The 20,705-nt window shown below is 41.2% G+C and overlaps 1 protein-coding gene across 4 annotated transcripts in view; it reads left to right on the plus strand.

The window, feature by feature from the left end:
- The window catches only part of slc7a2 (solute carrier family 7 member 2), a 165,066-nt gene that overhangs the window by 41,726 nt on the left and 102,635 nt on the right, over positions 1 to 20,705 (plus strand). For 2 of the 4 annotated variants that reach the window (XM_072570172.1, XM_072570181.1), the window contains exon 1: positions 20,423 to 20,531. The exons of the other annotated variants lie outside the window; for them this stretch is intronic. In XM_072570172.1, coding sequence (XP_072426273.1) covers positions 20,484 to 20,531 — 48 coding nt within the window. In that variant the 5' untranslated portion in view covers positions 20,423 to 20,483. Of the gene's footprint in view, positions 1 to 20,422; positions 20,532 to 20,705 lie in introns of those variants that run through there. 4 annotated transcript variants of the gene reach the window in all.

Genomic DNA, 20,705 nt, shown 5'->3' on the forward strand with positions numbered 1-20,705 from the left:
CCATTACAGAAACATGGCTGTGTGGTGACAAGGATTGGAAACTGAACATTCAAGGGTATTCAATTTTTAGAAAGGACAGCTCAGAAGGAAAAGAAGGTGGAGTTGCATTGACAGTTAGGGTTAGGATCAGTACATTAGTTAGGGAGAATCTCAGATTGGCTGGGCAATGTGTGGTGTCTGTGTTTGGTGGAACTATGAAACAGCACGGGTCAGCAGACATTATCTATCGGCCACCAACTAGTCGTGGTAGTGTGGCACATGGTATAAATCTGGAGGTAATAGCGAGTTACAGTATGTGCTACACAGTAATCATGGGAGACTTCAATCTGCATGTAGACTGGGTAAACCAATAAAGTACTAAAGCTGTTGTGAATGAGTGACCACAATATGATAGAATTTTGCATTATATTTGAAAGTGAAATAGTTCAGTCTGAAGCAAAGATGTTAAATTTGAATAAGCAAGTTCTGAAAGCATGAGGCGCAAGTTGATTGAGCAGGATTAGGCAAATACATTTAAAAGCCCTGAATCTGTGTAGGCCGTGGACAGCCTTTATACAACTATGACATGGATCAAAACAACTACACATTCCATGAAGGTGTAAAATCTCACAATAGGTCAGTTACTAACTATAGCTGACAAAGCAAATTAAGGTTTGTATAAGAATAAAAGAAAAGGTTGTAACATGGTCAGAAAAATAACAAATCAGAGGATTGGAAACTCTTTTTAGAAAACAGTAAAGAAGCATCAGGAAACTGAAAGACAAGGGAGAATAGAACACATTTACAAACATCGAACAAAAAAAAATAGAAATGTAACGTAAAAGCCTCCACACCTACAGAAAAAGGAAACATTTAACTAAGATGAACATGGGTCAATTAAAAACAGATATAAGAGAATTTCTAATGGGAATAAGGAAATGGGAGAGAAGTTAAATGGTTACTTTGTGCCTGTTTTCAGTGAAGTGACTGGGGAGAATGATAACTTGGAGGAAATTAGTAAAAAGGTTGTACTGGAGAAATTAGTGAGGGTATAAGTTGTTAAATTGCTAGGACCTGATGGTTTACATCCCGGGATACTGAAAGAGATAGTTGATGCAATGGTAACCGTCTTGCAAAATTTTACAAATTCTGGGCTGATTCCTGCAGATTGCAAATATCTGCCCACCATTTTAAGAAAGGAACATGGGAAAGAAACAGGAAACTAAAGAAACATCAGCCTTACATCAATGGTAGAGAAAATACTAGAATCTATTGTAAGGACATGATAAATGACCTCTTTCAATTAAATGGACAATAAAAAATACCTGAGTAAGCACAGTCAACATGGATTCGCAAATGGAATATTGTGTTTGACAAATTTGTTGAAGTTTTTTGAAGATATTATGAGCAAAATTAACAAACAGGAGTTGATGGATTTTCAGAAGGCTCTTGAAACGTTCCCTCACAGGAGGTTAGTTCGCAAAAGTAAAGGGAATTTGAGTACGTGAGTTGTGAGTCTTGCTTCAATTGTGTAAGAGCTTGGTTAGATTGCACCTGGAGTACAGTCGGATCTGCTATAACATGCATTTCTTCAACAAGAATTAGCGATAACGTGATTGGCGAATTTAGACCATAATTTGTATAATGCAAACTTTCCTTATCGTTGGTTTAGATGGTGCTGCTGATACGCAATTTTCTTATAACGCGGGAACTATAGTATTGTAAAAAAGATATCAGTGAGCTCAAATGCAGAGGTGAAGTGCTGAAGTGTGTTCTGAGTTAGTCTGAAATCGGTTAAAGTGATGTGAGGAGACTAGTGTTTTGCTGATGTCAACCTCTGTGGACCCAAGGTGGAGGTAGTTGCTGGCCGTGGAGTGTGCCATGAGATGTTCATGAATGAAGTTGAACACAGAGGTCGGGAGAAGCAACTGGTGAGCTTCATCTGCCAGGTAACTCCTCAGACTTTGTCTGGAATTGGTGCCACCTAGTTTCTCAACAGTAACAGTGCAAATTGCATAGAAGTGAGGTGAGATCAGCTAATGATGGAAATAAAGTGCTCACCATTAACTACCGAGATTCCCATCTAGTCATTGAAACTTTAAAAGGAAAGTCAGGAATTTTTTCATGTCGGAAGTCAGATCCTTTTCATCCTGTAGTATTCTCCCAGATTTTTCATCACTGCCCATGTGGCTGAAGGGCTGGGAAAATTCTGCCGAATATAACCTTTGAAGCTGATGTTCTTAATTCATTGTACATTTTATTATGCTGATTATGAAATCTGGCTTTTTGGGTGATTTTTGTTGATTGCGGTTTCCAACAACATTGTGTACTCAATCTTTGAGAATCATTTAATGCTTTTGTTAAGAAACATTGTCAGTGGTTATTTTACTGCTGAGTTAGATAAATATTCGTTTTTGGCAAGAATCCTTTTTCAGGTTAGCATTTTCATTCCTTCCATCCCTTCCTGAGTTTTCAACAAAATTGTGACATTGACTATGGCCTATAATATCCTCACTGCTCCCCTTCTTCTGTTGCCCTAACTGCCAGGTTAACTGAAGGTTCAGAGGAAATTCCTGCCCAGTGATCCTTTAATAAGGAACAATCAGTTGTTATTTGATGCAAATGTAACTTTTAAGTACTCTTCCTTTTTATAGATTTCTACCTTGTATGTTGACCACTTTGTTTCAGAGATCAATTGTATTACATGATTCTATGATTGTATCAATTGTAGTGGAAACTGACTTTCCAGTTTATCAGGACTAACAAGGAAAAGGAAATGGAAATTCTGCATTAGTTGCAACATGTTTTGCTGTGACTGTATCGTAATTGGTTTTGTATTTTAAAAATTAAATCTAATTTTTTATGTTGAGTTGTAATATTGCTTGGTTATATTTTATAGCACTTTTATAAATTGTCAGATATATCCAGATACGTTTTAATAGCAAGAAGCTCAGTTATTTTTGAAGCACTCGATATTTCTCAGGTCAAATTATTTCCATGCTTTTCTTCTGGCATACAAAAATATTCTAATAACACCATGAATAATGAGGATATATAGGGTGCATGGAAGCAAATCATGTAGTGCCTTACAAAGTTTGAGTATGCACAATTATTGTTCCAACAAATGTTATTAATGCTGCAGTTAATTTTTAAAATTTGGAAACAGCCTACATTTAGCTCCCCAAAAAAGCACAAAGTGATTATTTGGTTTATTTTAGCTTTCTGTGCACTAGACCATTATAACTGCATTCTCCACACTGAATTAAATGCAAAGTTGTGACAATCATACCAAAAGTGAGATTGCTGCCAAAGTGATAGAAATGCTGAAACCAGTTAACAGCTGTAATATGACAGATGATATCTGAACCATGTTTTCAATATGCAGTGACAGATGGCAGACACTTTGCTCACTGAGCTGTAGTTAAGAGGACTGAGTCTTCAAAGTATTCCTGCTGACAGTACTGTTTCTTGACATCTGACAATATTTATATGGCATTCTGCACACTCTGTAACACACATCAGCTTCGATAGAAATTCATTTCATATTCAGCTATACACCTTTTTGCACTGCTGCCGTCCATTACCTGAGTAAATTAGATGGGTTCAGCAACAGATGAAAGTGTAAGTAATATTTCTATATTTCCCAAATTTGGAGAGGAGAATCAGTTCATAAGATAGCAGGGGTAATTGCAATTATCCCATAGAGCTGGGACCTGGCTTGCACACCTTTTGCACAGCATGTTATGTCGACCTCCGAGGTTAGAGAGGGACCCGTCCCTGCTGCCGTACAGCTGCGTAATCTCCAGAAGAACACCATAAGAAGACTACTGCTGCAATAAGAATGCATTTCCCTGTGCCTGTGCAGATCCCACAGCAGTAAACCTGTTGGCCCCAGGAGTGCTTGTTGTATGGTAAAGGTTTCTGCACACAGTAGTTGACTATGGTCTGTGTGAATTTCAGTGAGCCTTGAGTGCAGCTGGCTTACAAATAGTTTGTAGTTTTACTTCTGTGAAGCCCTTGCGAGCTTTCAAAATCTATTGCCATCTATGACGTTTATTATGCTGCTCCACATGGTTTCATCTTAGAGCAGCTCCAAAGAAAAGTAACAAGTAAAGAGATTAAAAATGGTGCAGCAGGGGGCAAGCTGTGGAAGGAGACTAACATGAGTGTGGTTAAGAACTAGTTAGAGAGGGCGACAAAGTTTTAAATAGAAGTTAAAGACAAGAGAAAGAGGGAAAACATAGGAAGCAAATTATTAGAAACAAAAGTACAGGAAAAGAGATTTTCTTCCATGCCTAACACTGCCATCATTCTTAATGGCAAGTTGTGTGAAGGTGAGTGTGTTTTGGGGAGCGACTGCACAAAAATATTTTCAGAACTACAGAATTAAATGGAAGCCAAATACTGTGGATGTTGGAGGTCTGTAACAAACACAGAAAACACTGGAGAAATTCAGCAGGTCTGACAGCATCCATGGAGTGAGAAACAGCATTTTGAATTCAAGTGACTTTTATTTGGAATTAAATATTTTGTTCAGAATTGATTTTTTTGGGAATGTAAGCTGTGTTTGAAAGCACTTTAAAAAGTGAGGCAGACTTATGGATTGTTGTCCAATGATTCTAACATCAAATTGGTTGCATCAATGATCAAACGTTTACATCATCAGGTCCTACCAACCCACAACTGTAAACTATGCCAAATTAGTTAACTGGCCTTCGACAGCAAGTAACAATCCCTTTTTAAGGTTTATAATTTCTGGGAAGTGTGCCATCAGTCTAGCAGGGTTTTTTTTGCCGAGCAGCAGAGTTTCTAAGAGTGTAGGGCACAGTCGAGAAAACAGTTAGAAAGAGTAATCTAGGAGAAAAATGAACAGACATTTTTAAAAGCATGGATGAATAAAGAAGAGCCAGCACAGGCATGATCAGAGAAATCTGTGTCCAACAAATGTCATTAAGAGAAGGCAAGTGAGGATAGTGCAATTGAAGTATAAAAGACATTTGATAAAATGCAACCATATTATGTCTGATATGTTGTGATCCAATCCAGATTTATGTTACGATCTGGCTAGGGGTGAGTAACCTTTATTTTAATGGAGGCAAAGTGTGTGATTTGATATTTAATAAGGGAATTAAGCCACAAGAATTCATAGTTTTGACCAAATAACAATTATGTTTCACTTTTCTAGTTGTAAGGTAGAATAATCTGCAATATCTATACAACCTATTTCCTAAGATCTGAAGTAAATATAAGAACAGACAAACCATGGTCAAATACTCCACAGAGCGCATCAAGTAGTAAGTGTAGGCAAGACAGATCCAGTGGATTCCTTAGCAACTTCTCCTCGTGCACACTGACCATTAGTGACACTGTGCATTATTAAATCTAATTAAATTTTACAAAGAATACCAATTTCTTCTCTTTTGAAGACCAATCTATGGAACTTTCTGAAAGTCACTTTATCACAGATTACTCATGTGCACATGCAAAACTGCAGCTCTGCAGCTAGCTTTGCTAAGTTTTTACTACCTATGTGTCCTGAGTTGTAATGTTTCTCACATGCAAAAAGCACAAACGGCTTATGTGTTCCTTTCATCGTTCTGCTGCTCTGCACCATTAATGACATATGACATCTTCCAAACCCCCGTAGCTCCCAAGGCTTTTCTTGCACCCTAAATCCTGGAAACTCATACAACATAAAAAGTAGGCACAGAAGTAGGCCATTTGTCCCATTGAATCTTCCCTACCACTTACTAAGATGATAACACATCTGATAATCCTCAACGCAATTTCCATAAACTCTATAATTCCTGATTCACTTAATGAGTCAAAATCTGTCAATTTAAGCTTTGGATATACTCAGTGATCCAGCATCTATAGTCCTCATCTCTTTCATAACTGGACAACTTCTTAGATTGTACCCTCTATTTCTAGATTCTGTCAAAAGGGAAATAACCTGTCTGCATCTAACCTATCAAGCCCTCTAAGAAACTTGCAGGTTTAACTTAGGTCTGTTCTCATTCTTCCAAATTCCAGTGAGTACAGGTTTAATTAACTGAACCTCTCTGCATAAGCAAAACTCTCCATACCCAGAATCAACCAGGTGAATCTTCTCAGAACCAAAACTGGGATTCCAGCTATGGTCTGATTCGTGCCTTGTATAGTTTTGGTAAGACTACATTATGTTTATATTCCATTCCCTTTGAAGTAAAGGCCAGCATTCCATTTGCCTTTCCCATTAATTGCTGAGTTTAGATGCTAGCTTCTTACTCATGCATGAGAACTCCCAAATCCTTCAAAGTTGCATCCTCCTGCAGTCTTTGTCCATTTAAATAATATTAATTTCTTATATTCTTTCGAATTAAATCTCAAACCGAATGCTGAATTCTACTATTTTATGTTCACCGTGCAGACTCCTTCTAAGGATAGAGGCTCTATTCCCTGAATCTAAGTACCTGACTCTCTAACTAAGCAAGTCTTCTCCTTTGCCACCCTCATACTGCCTAAAAAGATTGCTCAGAGGCCTATGAATTGTTCTTAAATGATCTATTAATAACAAACCATGCCCTTATTTATTGATAAGGTTGAATTTAGCAACCTAACAGTCAAATATAGTAACGGGTATAAAATCCTAGAATCCTGACAGTGTGGAAGCTCACTGTCTGAAGAGTATCCCACCCAGACACAACCCCCTACCTTATCCCTGTACCCTACATTTCCCACCTAACCTGCACATCCGTGGTCTATGAGAGGAAACCACAGCACCCAGCAGAAACCCATGCAGATGTGGGAAGAACATACAATGTCCACACAGACAGTAACCCAAGACAGGATTCAAAACGAATCCCTGGCGCTGTGAGGCAGCAGTACTAACAACTGAACCACTGGCAAACTGAGCTCATGGGCAAACAGTACCTCTGTCTTGCAAGCAATAGCTTATCATGGTTGTCAGCAGTCATCAGTCAAGGGAATGGAGTTTTCTGCATGGCACAATCCTATCTCAATGTCCCACCAACAACTTGCATCAGCAGCCTACTTACCAAACACGCTGAGCCTGCACCAACCAAATAGCCATGTTTAAAAATTTAAGGGGAGTAGTCTTCAGTCAAGTTAAGGAGTTGCCAGCATTGAGGTGGTTTCCTGTACCGTCAGTCAATGCTTTGTCTGATGGCAGTCCAGGGGAATGAGCATGGTTAGTTAGCTACTCAGCAGTCATGGTCGGGATCCTCTCCTAATAGATGTTGTGAAACCGATGCCAGGGGCTGTTCACCTTTCTTGGTTTTTAATGCCTTGTTGTGGAATATTTTCTCCTGAAATGAGAGAGAGAGAGAGGAGGGATTGAGAGGGATGAAAGTGCCTGATACTACTATTAGTGCTGTTACATATGGGGGATAGGTGATGAGGTGCCTGAGTGAGTGCATAGGAGATGACGAGACAAGACAGGGTTAGTAGTTTGAGGAGATTTATGTGAGTAAGAATTAGGGATGATATTGCATAACATGAGCAGAAACAAGGAAGAGTGGCCAGGAAGAGTGAGTCATCGACCATCTCGTGGCGTTGCTAGGTGTTCTCTAGAAGGCTGAGACCTCAATGACCAAGGTAGCAACCTTGGACCAAGCTGGCATGGTCTGGTATTGTGGCTTCTTCTGGCAGTCCTGGGGGAAAGGGACAGCCTTCCTTTGTCCCACCCCATACTCCAAGGCCTCCAGGTTCCTATCAGCAAGCAACTTCCTCTTATCTGCCATGTTCATAGCAGATATCACAAACTGCACAGGTTATCTCTGTGCTGCCAGTTTGATTGAGAGTTTAGAATGAGCTTTATTGTCACATGCACTCAAACGAGTGCAGTGAAAAGTTTACAATATCACTGCTTTTGGTGCCATCTTAGGTACAAGATATATAGCTACAGGCACTTCAGTGTTTGACTGGGTGGTCAACGGCCTTTAAAGATGGCACAAGCACCAGATATCACAGGATGTTCCAGCAGTGGTGTGTACTTCCAACTATGGTGAGTGGGGGAATTTTGCGAATATCAAAGGGTCACATTAGATAATTAATGAAGTGAGTTTGGGACAATCATGTGGTAAAACCTGCCACACTCCATGTAACTCAATGAAAATCACACCATGGGAAAATTCAGCCCATGGGAACATAGAAAATAGGAGCAGGAAAAGCTATTTGGCCCATTGTGCCTGCTGCACCATTCATCATGATCATGGCTAATCATATATCTCAACACTATTCTCCTTATGCTCTCCCCAAAATAAATGAAAGCAATTTTTCAGTTATCAGGAAAACTTTAATTGAAATGCTCATAGAGAATGTAAGGAAATAGTAGGCTTGAAGTAAATTTTTAAAAGGAAATGGAGATGTTGAAAAAAATGGAAAATGAAATTCAAGGCAGAAATGAGAGATTTTGACAGAAATACATGAGTACAGGCAGTAGATGCTAAATAGTACAATTTTAAAGGGGTAGAAATTGAGAGACTTGAAGGTGATTGTTTTTACCTTATGCACAATGACTGCAAATGCTGGAAACCAGACTCTGGATTAGTGGTGCTGGAAGAGCACAGCAGTTCAGGCAGCATCCGAGGAGCAGTAAAATCAACGTTTCGGGCAAAAGCCTTTCATCGGGAATACAGGCAGAGCGCCTGAAGGGTGGAGAGATAAGTGAGAGGAAGGTGTGGGGGTGGGGAGAATGTAGCATAGAGTACAATAGGTGAGTGGGGGAGGGGATGAAGGTGATAGGGAGGGGAGGGTGGAGTGGATAGGTGGAAAAGAAGATAGGAAGGTAGGACAAGTCATGGGGACAGTGCTGAGCAGGAAGTTTGGAACTGGGGTGAGGTAGGGGAAGGGGAAATTAGGAAACTGTTGAAGTCCACGTTGATGCCCTGGGGTTGAAGTGTTCCGGGGCGGAAGATGAGACAATGGGTTGGTCAGGCTTGTGGATCTTGGAAAGGAGGTAGAACCGGGCAGTGCGGGGTTCCCAGACTATGAGTTTGGAAGCTGTGGGTGGGAGATCTCCTGAGGTGATGAGGTTCTGTTTGGTCTGGTCTAGTACAACCCTTCTGTACTACATCCTCAGGAGAATTCATACACTCAACAAACAATATTTCAACTCCATCTCAAACATCAAAAACTGTAAGTACAACAAACTTTTATCTACCCACCTCCATAACCAGCGCTCCTCAAACATTCCAGTAGATTCCCCTAGCCTCTGGAACTGATTGGACACCATTAGCCATGCGGCTGGTACAGCTGCCACCCCCACGATGATTGATGATGTCACTTCTGCCCCCATCATGGTTGCTCCCACAGCCACTTCCACCCCTTACAATTCCTCATGCACCACACGTGACATCACTTCTGCCCCTCACATCATCGCTGATGTCACACACTCAGTGACTTCCGCCCCCCTACTGCTGTTTGCCACCACTTCCGCCCCACCAGCGCCACTCACCTGCATTCTGCAGACACGCTCCCCCCACAGATCCCACTGTCACCATCCCTGCCCCCCAGAACCCTGAGGTGAACACCACCCCTGCTCATGACTCCACCCCCATTCCCCCCACCACCACACTCACTCCAGTTACAGGCTCTGCCCCCACTCCCAGCTCCACACCCACACCAGATCACAGCTCCCAGCCCTGCTGAGTTTTCACCATCCCTCCAGACTTCCCTCACTGAGGACGAACTATCAGTCCTCAGCAAAGGACTCACCTTCATCCCCCTCCATCCACGCATCAATGAATTTAATACACGCCGTGACGTCGAACACATCTTCCGCCGCCTCTGCCTCCGAGCTTACTTTCACAATCAGGATTCCCGCCCACCTTCCGAGGACCCCTTCGCCCACCTCCAACACACTGCATCCACCTGGACACCCCGCGCTGGCCTATTACCCGCCCTCGACCTCTTCATTTCCAACCGCCGCTGGGACATTAACCGCATCAACCTGTCGACCCCCCTCCCCCACTCATAACGTGCAGCCCTCCAATCCCTCTGCTCCAATCCCGACCTCACCATCAAGCCAGCAGATAAAGGGGGCGCAGTGGTAGTCTGGTGCACTGACCTCTACACCGCTGAAGCCAAACGGCAACTCGAGGACACCTCTTCCGACCGCCCCCTTGACCATGACCCCACCCCCCATCACCAAACCATCATCTCCCAGACCATACAGAACCTCGTCACGTCAGGAGATCTCTCACCCACAGCTTCCAACCTCATAGTCCAGGAATCCCGCACTGCCCGGTTCTACCTCCTTCCCAAGATCCACAAGCCTGACCACCCTGGCCGACCCATTGTCTCAGCATGTTCCTGCCCCACTGAACTCATTTCTACCTACCTCGACACTGTCCTATCCACCCTAGTCCAGGAACTCCCCAGTACATTCGAGACACCATCCATGCCCTCCACGTCCTCCAAGACTTCCGTTTCCCTGGCCCCCAACGCCTCATCTTCACCATGGATATCCAATCCCTCTACACCTCCATCCGCCATGACCAGGGCCTCCAAGCTCTCCGTTTCTTCCTCTCCCGATGTCCCCAACAGTACCCTTCCACTGACACTCATTCGTTTGGCCGAACTGATCCTCACCCTTAACAATTTCTCCTTTGAATCCTCCCACATCCTCCAGACCAAAGGGGTAGCCATGGGCACACGTATGGGCCCCAGCTATGCCTGTCTCTTTGTTGGCTACATAGAGCAGTTGATCTTCCGTAATTACACCGGCACCACTCCCCACCTCTTCCTCCGCTTCATTGATGACTGCATTGACGCCACCTCGTGCTCTTGCCAGGAGGTTGAGCAATTCATCAACTTCACCAACACATTCCACCCTGACCTCAAATTTACTTGGACCATCTCTGACACCTCCCTCCCCTTCCTGGACCTCTCTATCTCCATTAATGACGACCGACTTGATACCGACATTTTTTACAAACCCACCGACTCCCACAGCTACCTGGATTACACCTCTTCCCACCCTACCTCCTGCAAAAATGCTATCCCGTATTCCCAATTCCTCTGCCTCTGCCGTATCTGCTCCCAGGAGGACCAGTTCCACCACAGAACACACCAGATGGCCTCCTTCTTTAGAGACCGCAATTTCCCTTCCCACGTGGTTAAAGATGCCCTCAACGCATCTCGTCCACATCCCACACCTCCGACCTCAGACCCTACCCCTCCAACCGTAACAAGGACAGAACGCCCCTAGTGCTCACCTTCCACCCTACCACCCTCCACATAAACCAAATCATCCGTTGACATTTCCGCCACCTCCAAATAGACGCCACTACCAGGGATGTATTTCCCTCCCCACCCCTTTCCGCCTTCCGCAAAGACCGTTCCCTCCGTGACTACCTGGTTAGGTCCATGCCCCCCTTGAACCCACCCTCCCGTCCTGGCACTTTCCCCTGCCACCACAGGAACTGTAAAACCTGCGCCCACACCTCCTCCCTCACCTCTATCCAAGGCCCTAAAGGAGCCTTCCACATCCATCAAAGTTTTACCTGCACATCCACTAATATCATTTATTGTATCTGTTGCTCCCGATGCGGTCTCCTCTACTTTGGGGAGACTGGACGCCTCCTAGCAGAGCACTTTAGGGAACATCTCCGGGTCACCCGCACCAATCAACCACACTGCCCTGTGGCCCAACATTTCAACTCCCCCTCCCACTCTGCCGAGGACATGGAGGTCCTGGGCCTCCTTCACCGCCACTCCCTCACCACCAGACGCCTGGAGGAAGAACGCCTCATCTTCCCCCTTGGAACACTTCAACTCAGGGCATCAATATGGACTTCAACAGTTTCCTTATTTCCCCTTCCCCCACCTCACCCCAGTTCCAAACTTCCAGCTCAGCACTGTCCCCATGACTTGTCCTACCTGCCTATCTTCTTTTCCACCTATCCACTCCATCCTCCCCTCCCCCGACCTATCACCTTCATCCCCTCCCCCACTCGCCTATTGTACTCTATGCTACTTTCTCCCCACCCCCACCCTCCTCTCACTTATCTCTCAACCCTTCAGGCTCTCTGCCTGTATTCCTGATGAAGGGCTTTTGCCCAAAACGTCAATTTTACTGCTCCTCGGATGCTGCCTGAACTGCTGTGCTCTTCCAACACCACTAATCCAGAAGGTGATTGTGCACAGGTTCTTTCAGGTGGCAAGACAGTTAAATGAAGCTTATGGTGTCCTCGACTTTATATATAGAAGCACGGGATTAAAAGTTATGCTGAACTTGTTTAAAACATTATCATGATCCCAGATAGAATGTTGTCCACTTTTAGGAATATGCTTTTTAGAAGAATATGAAGGTCTGCGGCGGGGTTGGGGGGGGTAGTTTTTTTTGTTCATGTGATGTGGTTGTTGCTGGCTCGGCTAGCATTTGTTGCCTACACCATCGCTGTACATCCTTTCAACTGCAGAAAAATGACCACTTTATAACAAACGTTTAAGTTTGATATAGCTGATTTTCCCTTGTTCTTTTCTGTTTTTTTTTGTAGTGAGTTAATGTCATAATTTCAAGGCAATCATTTTAAAACATGAATATGTTGATTACAGCATTCACCTTCCTGCTCATTCTTATTGATTCACAGAAACAGGTTACAAAATGTCACAAAACTAAAGCCATGATAAGTATAGTTCAATAATTGAAGGAACATATTAGAATCATTGCTGCCATCAGCACATTTCTAAATGATAGTTCAGTGATTTTTCTGCCTAATTTACTTAAGCTTATAAAAAAGAGCAAGCAGGAAGCTTGTTTTCTGAGTGTGTATATGCACACAAAAAGCATTTCTTAAGCTTGATTAATGCTTGAGTACCCATTACATTTGTTTACATTTGAACATTTTGGCAAATTATTGTGGGAAAATGCACAGGAGTCCAGACGGCGTGGGACCTGTTTGAACAGTGTCTCTTTGTGAGCAATTCTAAGGGGACTTAGAGTATATTGACCACAACATGAAGAGTTTCTACTGTGTCAGGAAATTTCAGAAATAGAAGATTTATTTGATATGGTTTTTTTTCTCTAGATTTCAGCAAAATCATTACTGAAGGGCTGCACCACCCATCTTAATATTGTGAATATCATTTGATTTGTTCTAAAATGCTTGTCTGAATTGATATGAGATTTGAAATTTTTGTTTATTAAATTCCTTGTGTCTGATTACGTGGACAGTGTTTCTTCAAAATAGAGAATATCTGTCTTCTGGAAATGCTGTATCTTTTGATAACTTATATGATCAGGTAACTCTGTCAAGTTAAAGAAATTCTATAAAGTACCTTTTCAAATTCTCGGGCACGGTGGCTCAGTGGTTAGCACTGCTACCTCACAGCACCAGGGTCCCAGGTTTGATTCTAGCCTCTGGCAACTGTCTGTGTGGAGCTTGCACATTCTCCCTGTGTCTGCGTGGGTCTCCTCTGGGTCCTCTGGTTTCCTCCCACAGTCCAAAGATGTGCAGGTTAGGTGAATTGGTCATGCTAAATTGCCCACAGTGTTAGGTGCATTAGTCAGAGGGGAAATGGGTCTGGGTGGGTTTCTTCGGAGGGTCGGTGTGGATTGGTTGGGCCAATGGGTCTGTTTCCACACTGTAGTGAAGCTAATCTCAGAGTTTATTTTAGTCATGAAATATACTGTTTTAACAGAGAAAATGAGACAATTTGGGAGTTACTGAGGTAGTAATCTAAAGACTTGCATTCATCGTCCATTGACAGAGACTCAAATCTTCACAGAATTTCTGGGAGATTAAAAAAGTTTAAGACTAGAATAGAAAGGTGGGTTTATTACAGGAAAACATGGGCCTTTTCTCCCCTTTTGAGACAGGAATTGTGAGACGTGAGATTTCTCGATGTCACAGTCCTGCCTCCTGCCTAGAGGTGCTCCCTCGTTACACTTTCATGGTTGGGCAGTGGATACGGACTGGAGTTCACACTGCTGCCTTCTGCAGCAAGCCCGAGGTGAGCAAGTTAGAAGCTCTGCTTTTGTTAGCTAGGAATCCTCTGAATACATATATAGCTTAGCAGAATTTTGGAAAATAAAACTGATCAGTTCATTACTGATGATTAGATTTGACAGTATTTAAAAGATAGTACTAAGTTTCATTTGGAATTGAATTAAACTGACTTGTAGTAGCATCAAACAAAGCTGTTGTATAACTGGGAAGATTTTTCGTGCTGGCTAAAAGATACTGATAAAACAGAAATGTCTACAGCTGTGTTTTCATAGAAACTACATCCCAATCTGTGCTCACCATTTCTTAAAATTAAAAAGGAAAATTTAAGTTCTTTGTGCTTCATTATTACTAAGAAATGTTAAAATCGTCTGTTATCAAAAATACGAACGTGGTGCTGGAAAAGCACAGCAGGTCAGGCAACATCTGAGGAGCAGGAGAATCGACGTTTCAGGCATAAGCTCTTTATCAGGAGTGGCCAAAATGTCGATTCTCCTACTCCTCGGATGCTGCCTGACCTGCTGCGTTTTTCCAGCACCACACTCTCAACTCTAATCTCCAACATCTGCAGTCCTCACTTTCTCCTTTTATCAAAGATAAGTCCTTTTGAAGATATGAATTCTCTATGGTTCTTCAGTTTTCCTAATAAAGTACAAGTACACCTTTCAATCCCCTTCCTGCATTTACAAAGTTATTTTTACATTTTGTTTAATAATTAAATGAATACTACTTTTTAAGTAACCATATAGCAGTTGCATAAAGTTCTATTCCTATGAGAGACTGTTCTAATTTTTTTTGTTGGTAACATTACATCTATTGTGTTTGCAACTTTTGAATGAAACCATTATATTCTCGTCATGATCAAGTAGATTGAGTTGTTGCAATGCCTAATGGTAGACAGTATTATTTATATATAGCAATATATAGTCTTTTCCATACCCGCTGCTTCTGCGTAGGCAACTAAGCTGTCAGGGGAGTTCCATTTGTAGATTTTTGCTGTTAATAAGTTCTAGTTTGTAAATAAAACCCAATTTTATCAATTCCTACTCAGACCTGCAAGATACGAACTGACATTGTCTGACAATGTGAAATATTGCCAAGTATATCTGTTTACAAAATGAGCACAAATTCAACCCAAATAATTACTGCCCTATCAGTCTACTCGCTATCATCAGCAACGTAATAGGGGGAGGTTTTTAATAGGACCTTCAAATGGTGCTTAATTAGCAATGATGTGCAATCTAGCATTCATTTAGGTTTTGCCATGGCCAGTGGTACCTAGTGCAATAGAAGATGATGTAATTGTTGATGTTCAATCATCGCAACCTCGGTCCATTCGTTTTGTCACGATCACCCCTTCTACTCTACCAGCTTCAGATACTTCATCAATGAGTTTTGTTCATCTGAAAGTCAGAGTCAGGATTTTCACTAATGATTGCACATTGTTCAGTGCCATTTGTGAATATAATATTGAATCTGTCTTTGCCTGTAGTAGCTAGATTTGATAGATGGCAATATTTCCATGACATCTGCCAGGCAATGCCATCCCAAAGGAAGGAAAGTCTTACTGTCTTTCCTTGACATTCAAAGTTATTTTCATCACTGAATTCCCAAATAACAACCTGAGGGGTTGCAGCAGTACAAGAAGGTGGCACACTATCATCTTCTTGAAGGCAGTCATGGATGGATAACAAATGTTGAACAAACCAGCAATACTCTTACTTCATGAACATGTTGGAGTTGACTTCCTCCATCTACTCAATAATTGTGAGCAGCTCACTGGTAGGATGCCAGTTCATAAGACTTAGGAGCAGAAATTAGGCCATTCAGCTGATTTGAGTCTGCTCCGCCATTCAATCATGACTGATGAGTTTCTCAACCCCATCTTCCCACTTTCTCCCTGTAACCCTTGATCCCCTTGACAATTAAGAACCTTTCTATCTCGTCTTAACTCAATATACTGGTCTATTCTCAACAACCTAGCTTTTACAGCCTTCTGTGAATTCCATAGATTCACCACTCTCTGGCTGCAGAAGTTTATCCTTATCTCCATTCTAAAACATCTTCCCTTTCCTCTAAGACTGAGCCCTCGGGTCCTAGTCTCTCCTACCAATGGAAATATCTTCCCAGCATCCACTCTGTTCAGGCCATTCAGTATTCTGTAAGTTTCAATTAGGTCCCCCACCATCATTCTAAACTATTGAGTCTAGACCCAGAGTTCCTTATATGCTCAGCTTTTCATTCCTGGGACCATTCTTGTGAACCTCCTCTGAACACACTCCAGGGCCAGTACATCCTTCCTGAGATATGGGGTCCAAAACTGCACGCAATACTCCAAATGTAGTATGACCAGAGCCTTATAGAGTCTCAGTATTACATTTCAGCTTTTATATTCGAGTCCTCTCAAATGCCAATATTTGCATTTGCCTTCCTAACTACTGATTTCAACCTGTAAGTTTACCTTGAGAGAATCCTGGACTAGAATTCCCAAGTCTCTTTCACTTCAGGATTCTGAATTTTCTCCCAGTTTAGAAAATAGTCCACGCTTCTATTCTTCCTACCAAAGTGCATGACCTCACACTTTCCCACGTTGTACTCTAGCTGCCACTTCTTTGCCCATTCTCCTAACCTGTCCAAATCCTTCTGCAGCCTCTCCACCTCCACAACACTGCCTATCCCCCTGCCTATCTTTATATCATCTGCAAACTTAGTCAGAATGCCCTCAGTTCCTTCATCTAGATCATTAATGTATAAAGTGAAAAGTTATGGTGCCTACACTGACCTTTGCAGAATACCACTAGTCACTGGCTGCCATTCCTGAGAAAGACCCTTTTATCCCCATTCTCTGCTCTCTACCAGACAGCCAATCTTCTAACAATGCTGGCACCATGGTCCCTTTTCTTGCTCAGCAGCCTCCCGTTTGGCATCTTGTTAAAGGCCTTCTTGAACTCCAGATAGATAACATCCATTGGCTGTCCTTGGTCTAGCCGGTCAGGTAGCATCCGAGGAGCAGGAGAATCGATGTTTTGAGCATAAGCCCTTCATCAAGGCTCACGTGATTCATGATGAAGTACTTATGCCCAAAAATGTTGATTCTCCTGCTCCTTGGATGCTGCCTTACCTGCTGATTTTCCACCCCGCACTCTCAACTCTGATCTCCAGCATTTGCAGTCCTCACTTTCTCCTGTCCTTAGTCTAACCTGCTCGTTACTTCCTCAAAGAATTCTAGCAGATTTGTTGGGCATAATCTCCCTGTGATGATACCATACTGAGTTTGCCCTATTTTACCGAACACTTCCAAATATGCAGAAATCTCATCCTTCACAATGGATTCCAGGATATTACCCACAACCGAGTTTAGTGAACATTTCCTGGAGTTTGAAAATCAGCTGTCTTCTGTAATAAATACAAGAAATGCTGGAAACATGTAACAGGTCAGGCAGCATTGTGGAGAGAGAAACCGACTTAATGTTTTAGGTTCAAGGTTTATAATCCTACGAGGTTGTGTATAGCGTGAAAAGAGTGCAGAAGGCCACAAGTAGCTATGCACTTTAGTTCTAGTCTTCTCATCCCGTGTAAATTGTTTCTACCTACCAAATTGTTAATATCTTGAAAACTCAAACCTAATTATCCTTAGATTTGCATGGAATGCAATTATCGTTTGTGTAATCTCCTCCATAATTTAATCTTTAAATTCCAGGTGGTTCTCCACCTGCTAAGGCTAACATTCTATAAGTTTTCTGATGACTTTCTGTACTTGATTGTACATTATTAATAGTCTGTGCACTTGGACTCCTAAATCTTTCTCTGTCTCTTTCTAACTTTTCACCATTTACCATCCTCTATCCTTTTCAAGCTCAAAGTGGATGTCTTCATATTAGACTACATAGAAATCCTCTTGCCACAGTTTTATCCATTCACTCAACTGACCGAACAATATATCTTTTCTTAAAAAAAATACATTTATGAAGTGTTTTTGTGACTACTGAATTTGTCAAAGTGCTTTACAATGGATTAATTACTAGTGGAAGGTTGACACTGTTGTAATGTTGGGAGGGTAATGTTATGCTTCTATCTACAAAGTTTATAACAACATCTACAGCAGGATTTGAACCCAGGTGCCTAAATCATTACCTAGGTCTCTAAATGAGTAATGATAACACCACTAAGCTATCTTCTCCCCAGTAGTGTGACTATAGTTCCAGCTTCTGTCATGGGATACTATAATGGTAATGTTACTCAATTGATAATCCTGATGATCTGGATTCAAATCCCACCATGGCAACTAATGGAATTTAAATTAAGTAAATCTGGAATTGAAAGCTATATTCAGTAATGGTATCTGTTGGAACAGAAGAAGCTGAGGGGAGATTTGATTGAGAAGTACTAACTTGTGAAGGGCCTGGATGTAGTGGATGTAAAGGGCCTATATACATTAGCAAAGAGAGGAAATGTGTTTGAATTGATTGGGAGAAAGATTAGAGGGAGATGAGGAAAACAATTTTTCACCAAAAGTGTGTTAGTGGTGTGGAACTTACGTGAAAGCAAAATGTCAGAAACGATTAATTTACTTAAACAGCAACAGGATATGTACCTCAATTGCCATAACCTGCATGGACCAAATGTTGGAAAGTCAGATTAGGCTGGGATACTTGTTTTTTTTGGTCTGCACGGAAATGATGGGCCAAATTGTCTCTTTCTATGCTGTAAACCTTTTATGATTCTATGATTCAATTCCATGTGATGCAACTACTTGTCTAATAGTTTGTTTATAATACTTCACCAAAATGTATTCTGGAAGTCCAGAACATTAGAGATGTTCTCCTTTCTACTACTTCAGATACCTTTCAAAAAACTTAATTAGATTCACCAGATGTGACCTTTCTTCTACATTACAGCCTTGACAACTTTAAAATGTTGTAAATTTTTCACCAAATTTCACAAATTTTGCTACATTTGTTAGTGAATATCCTGATCTGACTACATAAGAATGAAGAATGGCTATAATTAGTTGATGCCTTATATCTTAACATCATCTTTCCTCTTCCCCCACTGTATTTAAATTATTTGATTTAAAGGAGAGTAATGTGTGTTTTTAGGTTCACTGTTTAAATTGCTTCAATTAACTGTATTTTCTGTGTTAGTACAAATAGAGGTCAATGCAATGGTGAAGTTTTTTGTTTTAGAGTAAGTTATTATATGGCACATTAATTTTGATTCAAAGGTGAAAATATTTTAATTTGCTCCGCTGGTTAATAAGTTAACATAAGTGCATGGCACTTGACAATCAATGTCTTAAAATAGCATGAATAATACTGAAGTGCTTTTCTTTGGTTTTGATTTAATTTTATATACTTTAGCTGGAAAATCAGCATTTTATCACAGTATAATGTAACTACGTGGAACTCTACCATGAAATCTTTAAGCCAAAAGTTAATTTATGTTGTCTGCCTTGATCACTGAGTTGGTAAAAGCCTGTGGAAATGATTTAATTGGCTGTAAGGTTTTTCTTACAACTTACACACTGATCACATCAGTCTAGACATTTTTAGCCATGGTAGGGAAATGCTGTGCTTTAGCCTGATGAACATTTAAAAGGATTAAGTAAGGATGTCAGAACCAGTTTGTGTTCTTCATTGGCAAAGCACAACCATAACATCATTATTAACTCTGTTTGCTTTGGGACAAGATTGTCTCAAACTAGACAATAGATCAAAGGTTTTAATACTGCCTTTCGAAGCTGAGGTAGCCTCTGCTCAGTAGCCATGAACTGACCAAACTTGACAATGTCAGGAGACGTTGAGTTCCATTGAAACAATCCATATAAACTGTGCACAGCAATGTTAAATCAAAATCATTTTTATATGATGGCTATCAAGTAACTTTGAATATTTATGCACCATACAAAAATTAAAACACTTCTATTACCTTGCAGAACACTGAATCAAATAGTGTCCACCCTTTCTTTCCTTTTATCAATACTTTTACTTTTAAAGATCACTTCTAAGGGAAATTATGTGACTGAACAATGTCTGTATTTTTCCTGAAGCTATTGACATTTATGAACAGCCAAAACGTTGACCTAAAGTTCAAATCGTAAGAAAAAGTCTTAGTATAGCATTGTGCCACTGCAATAGTTTCAAAAGGTGCATTACAGGATCTTGAAGCAAGCATTACCTTACAATGCATGTTTTTGCTTTGCTTGTTTTTCCTGATAACAAGGAATAGTGTTTCCATTTGAGTAACACATTCTTCATTTATTATGTACAATACTACCCATGGTCACATGCTGAGTGTTAATTCTTGGCATTTCAAGTGAGAGCCTGGGTTTCAGCGAAGAAATATGTCGTAGGCTTTTAACCTTCAGAATGTGACTCTGAATGTATTCAACCCAGAAAAGTGGAATGATCTGCTATCCACAAATGACTTTATTAGCATTCAAAGCAAAATTAGTGCAGGCTGTTCAAGTGGAGACTGTCCAAATCAAAAGTAGACACGTTGCACAACTTGTTAGCATTTATGCAACAGTCTTGCTGAGGGGCTGAGTCAGGCATGCCTGATGTTCTGTACTGTGAAAAGCAACCCAAGAAAATTATGGAGGTAACTACCTTTAACTATGATTATAATAAAGTTAGATAAAATGTTTGATTTTGTTAATTCTCTGTCTGAAAGTTCACTCCATCCAGACTGACCACCCTAATGTTTTGCATTTGGAATTATGTCTCCAAACCTTTTCTGATGATTCTTGCCAGTAGTGCTTTCTTGTAACATTTC

This window comes from Chiloscyllium punctatum, chromosome 1 (assembly GCF_047496795.1).
Source record: "Chiloscyllium punctatum isolate Juve2018m chromosome 1, sChiPun1.3, whole genome shotgun sequence".
NCBI classification, from domain to species: domain Eukaryota; kingdom Metazoa; phylum Chordata; class Chondrichthyes; order Orectolobiformes; family Hemiscylliidae; genus Chiloscyllium; species Chiloscyllium punctatum.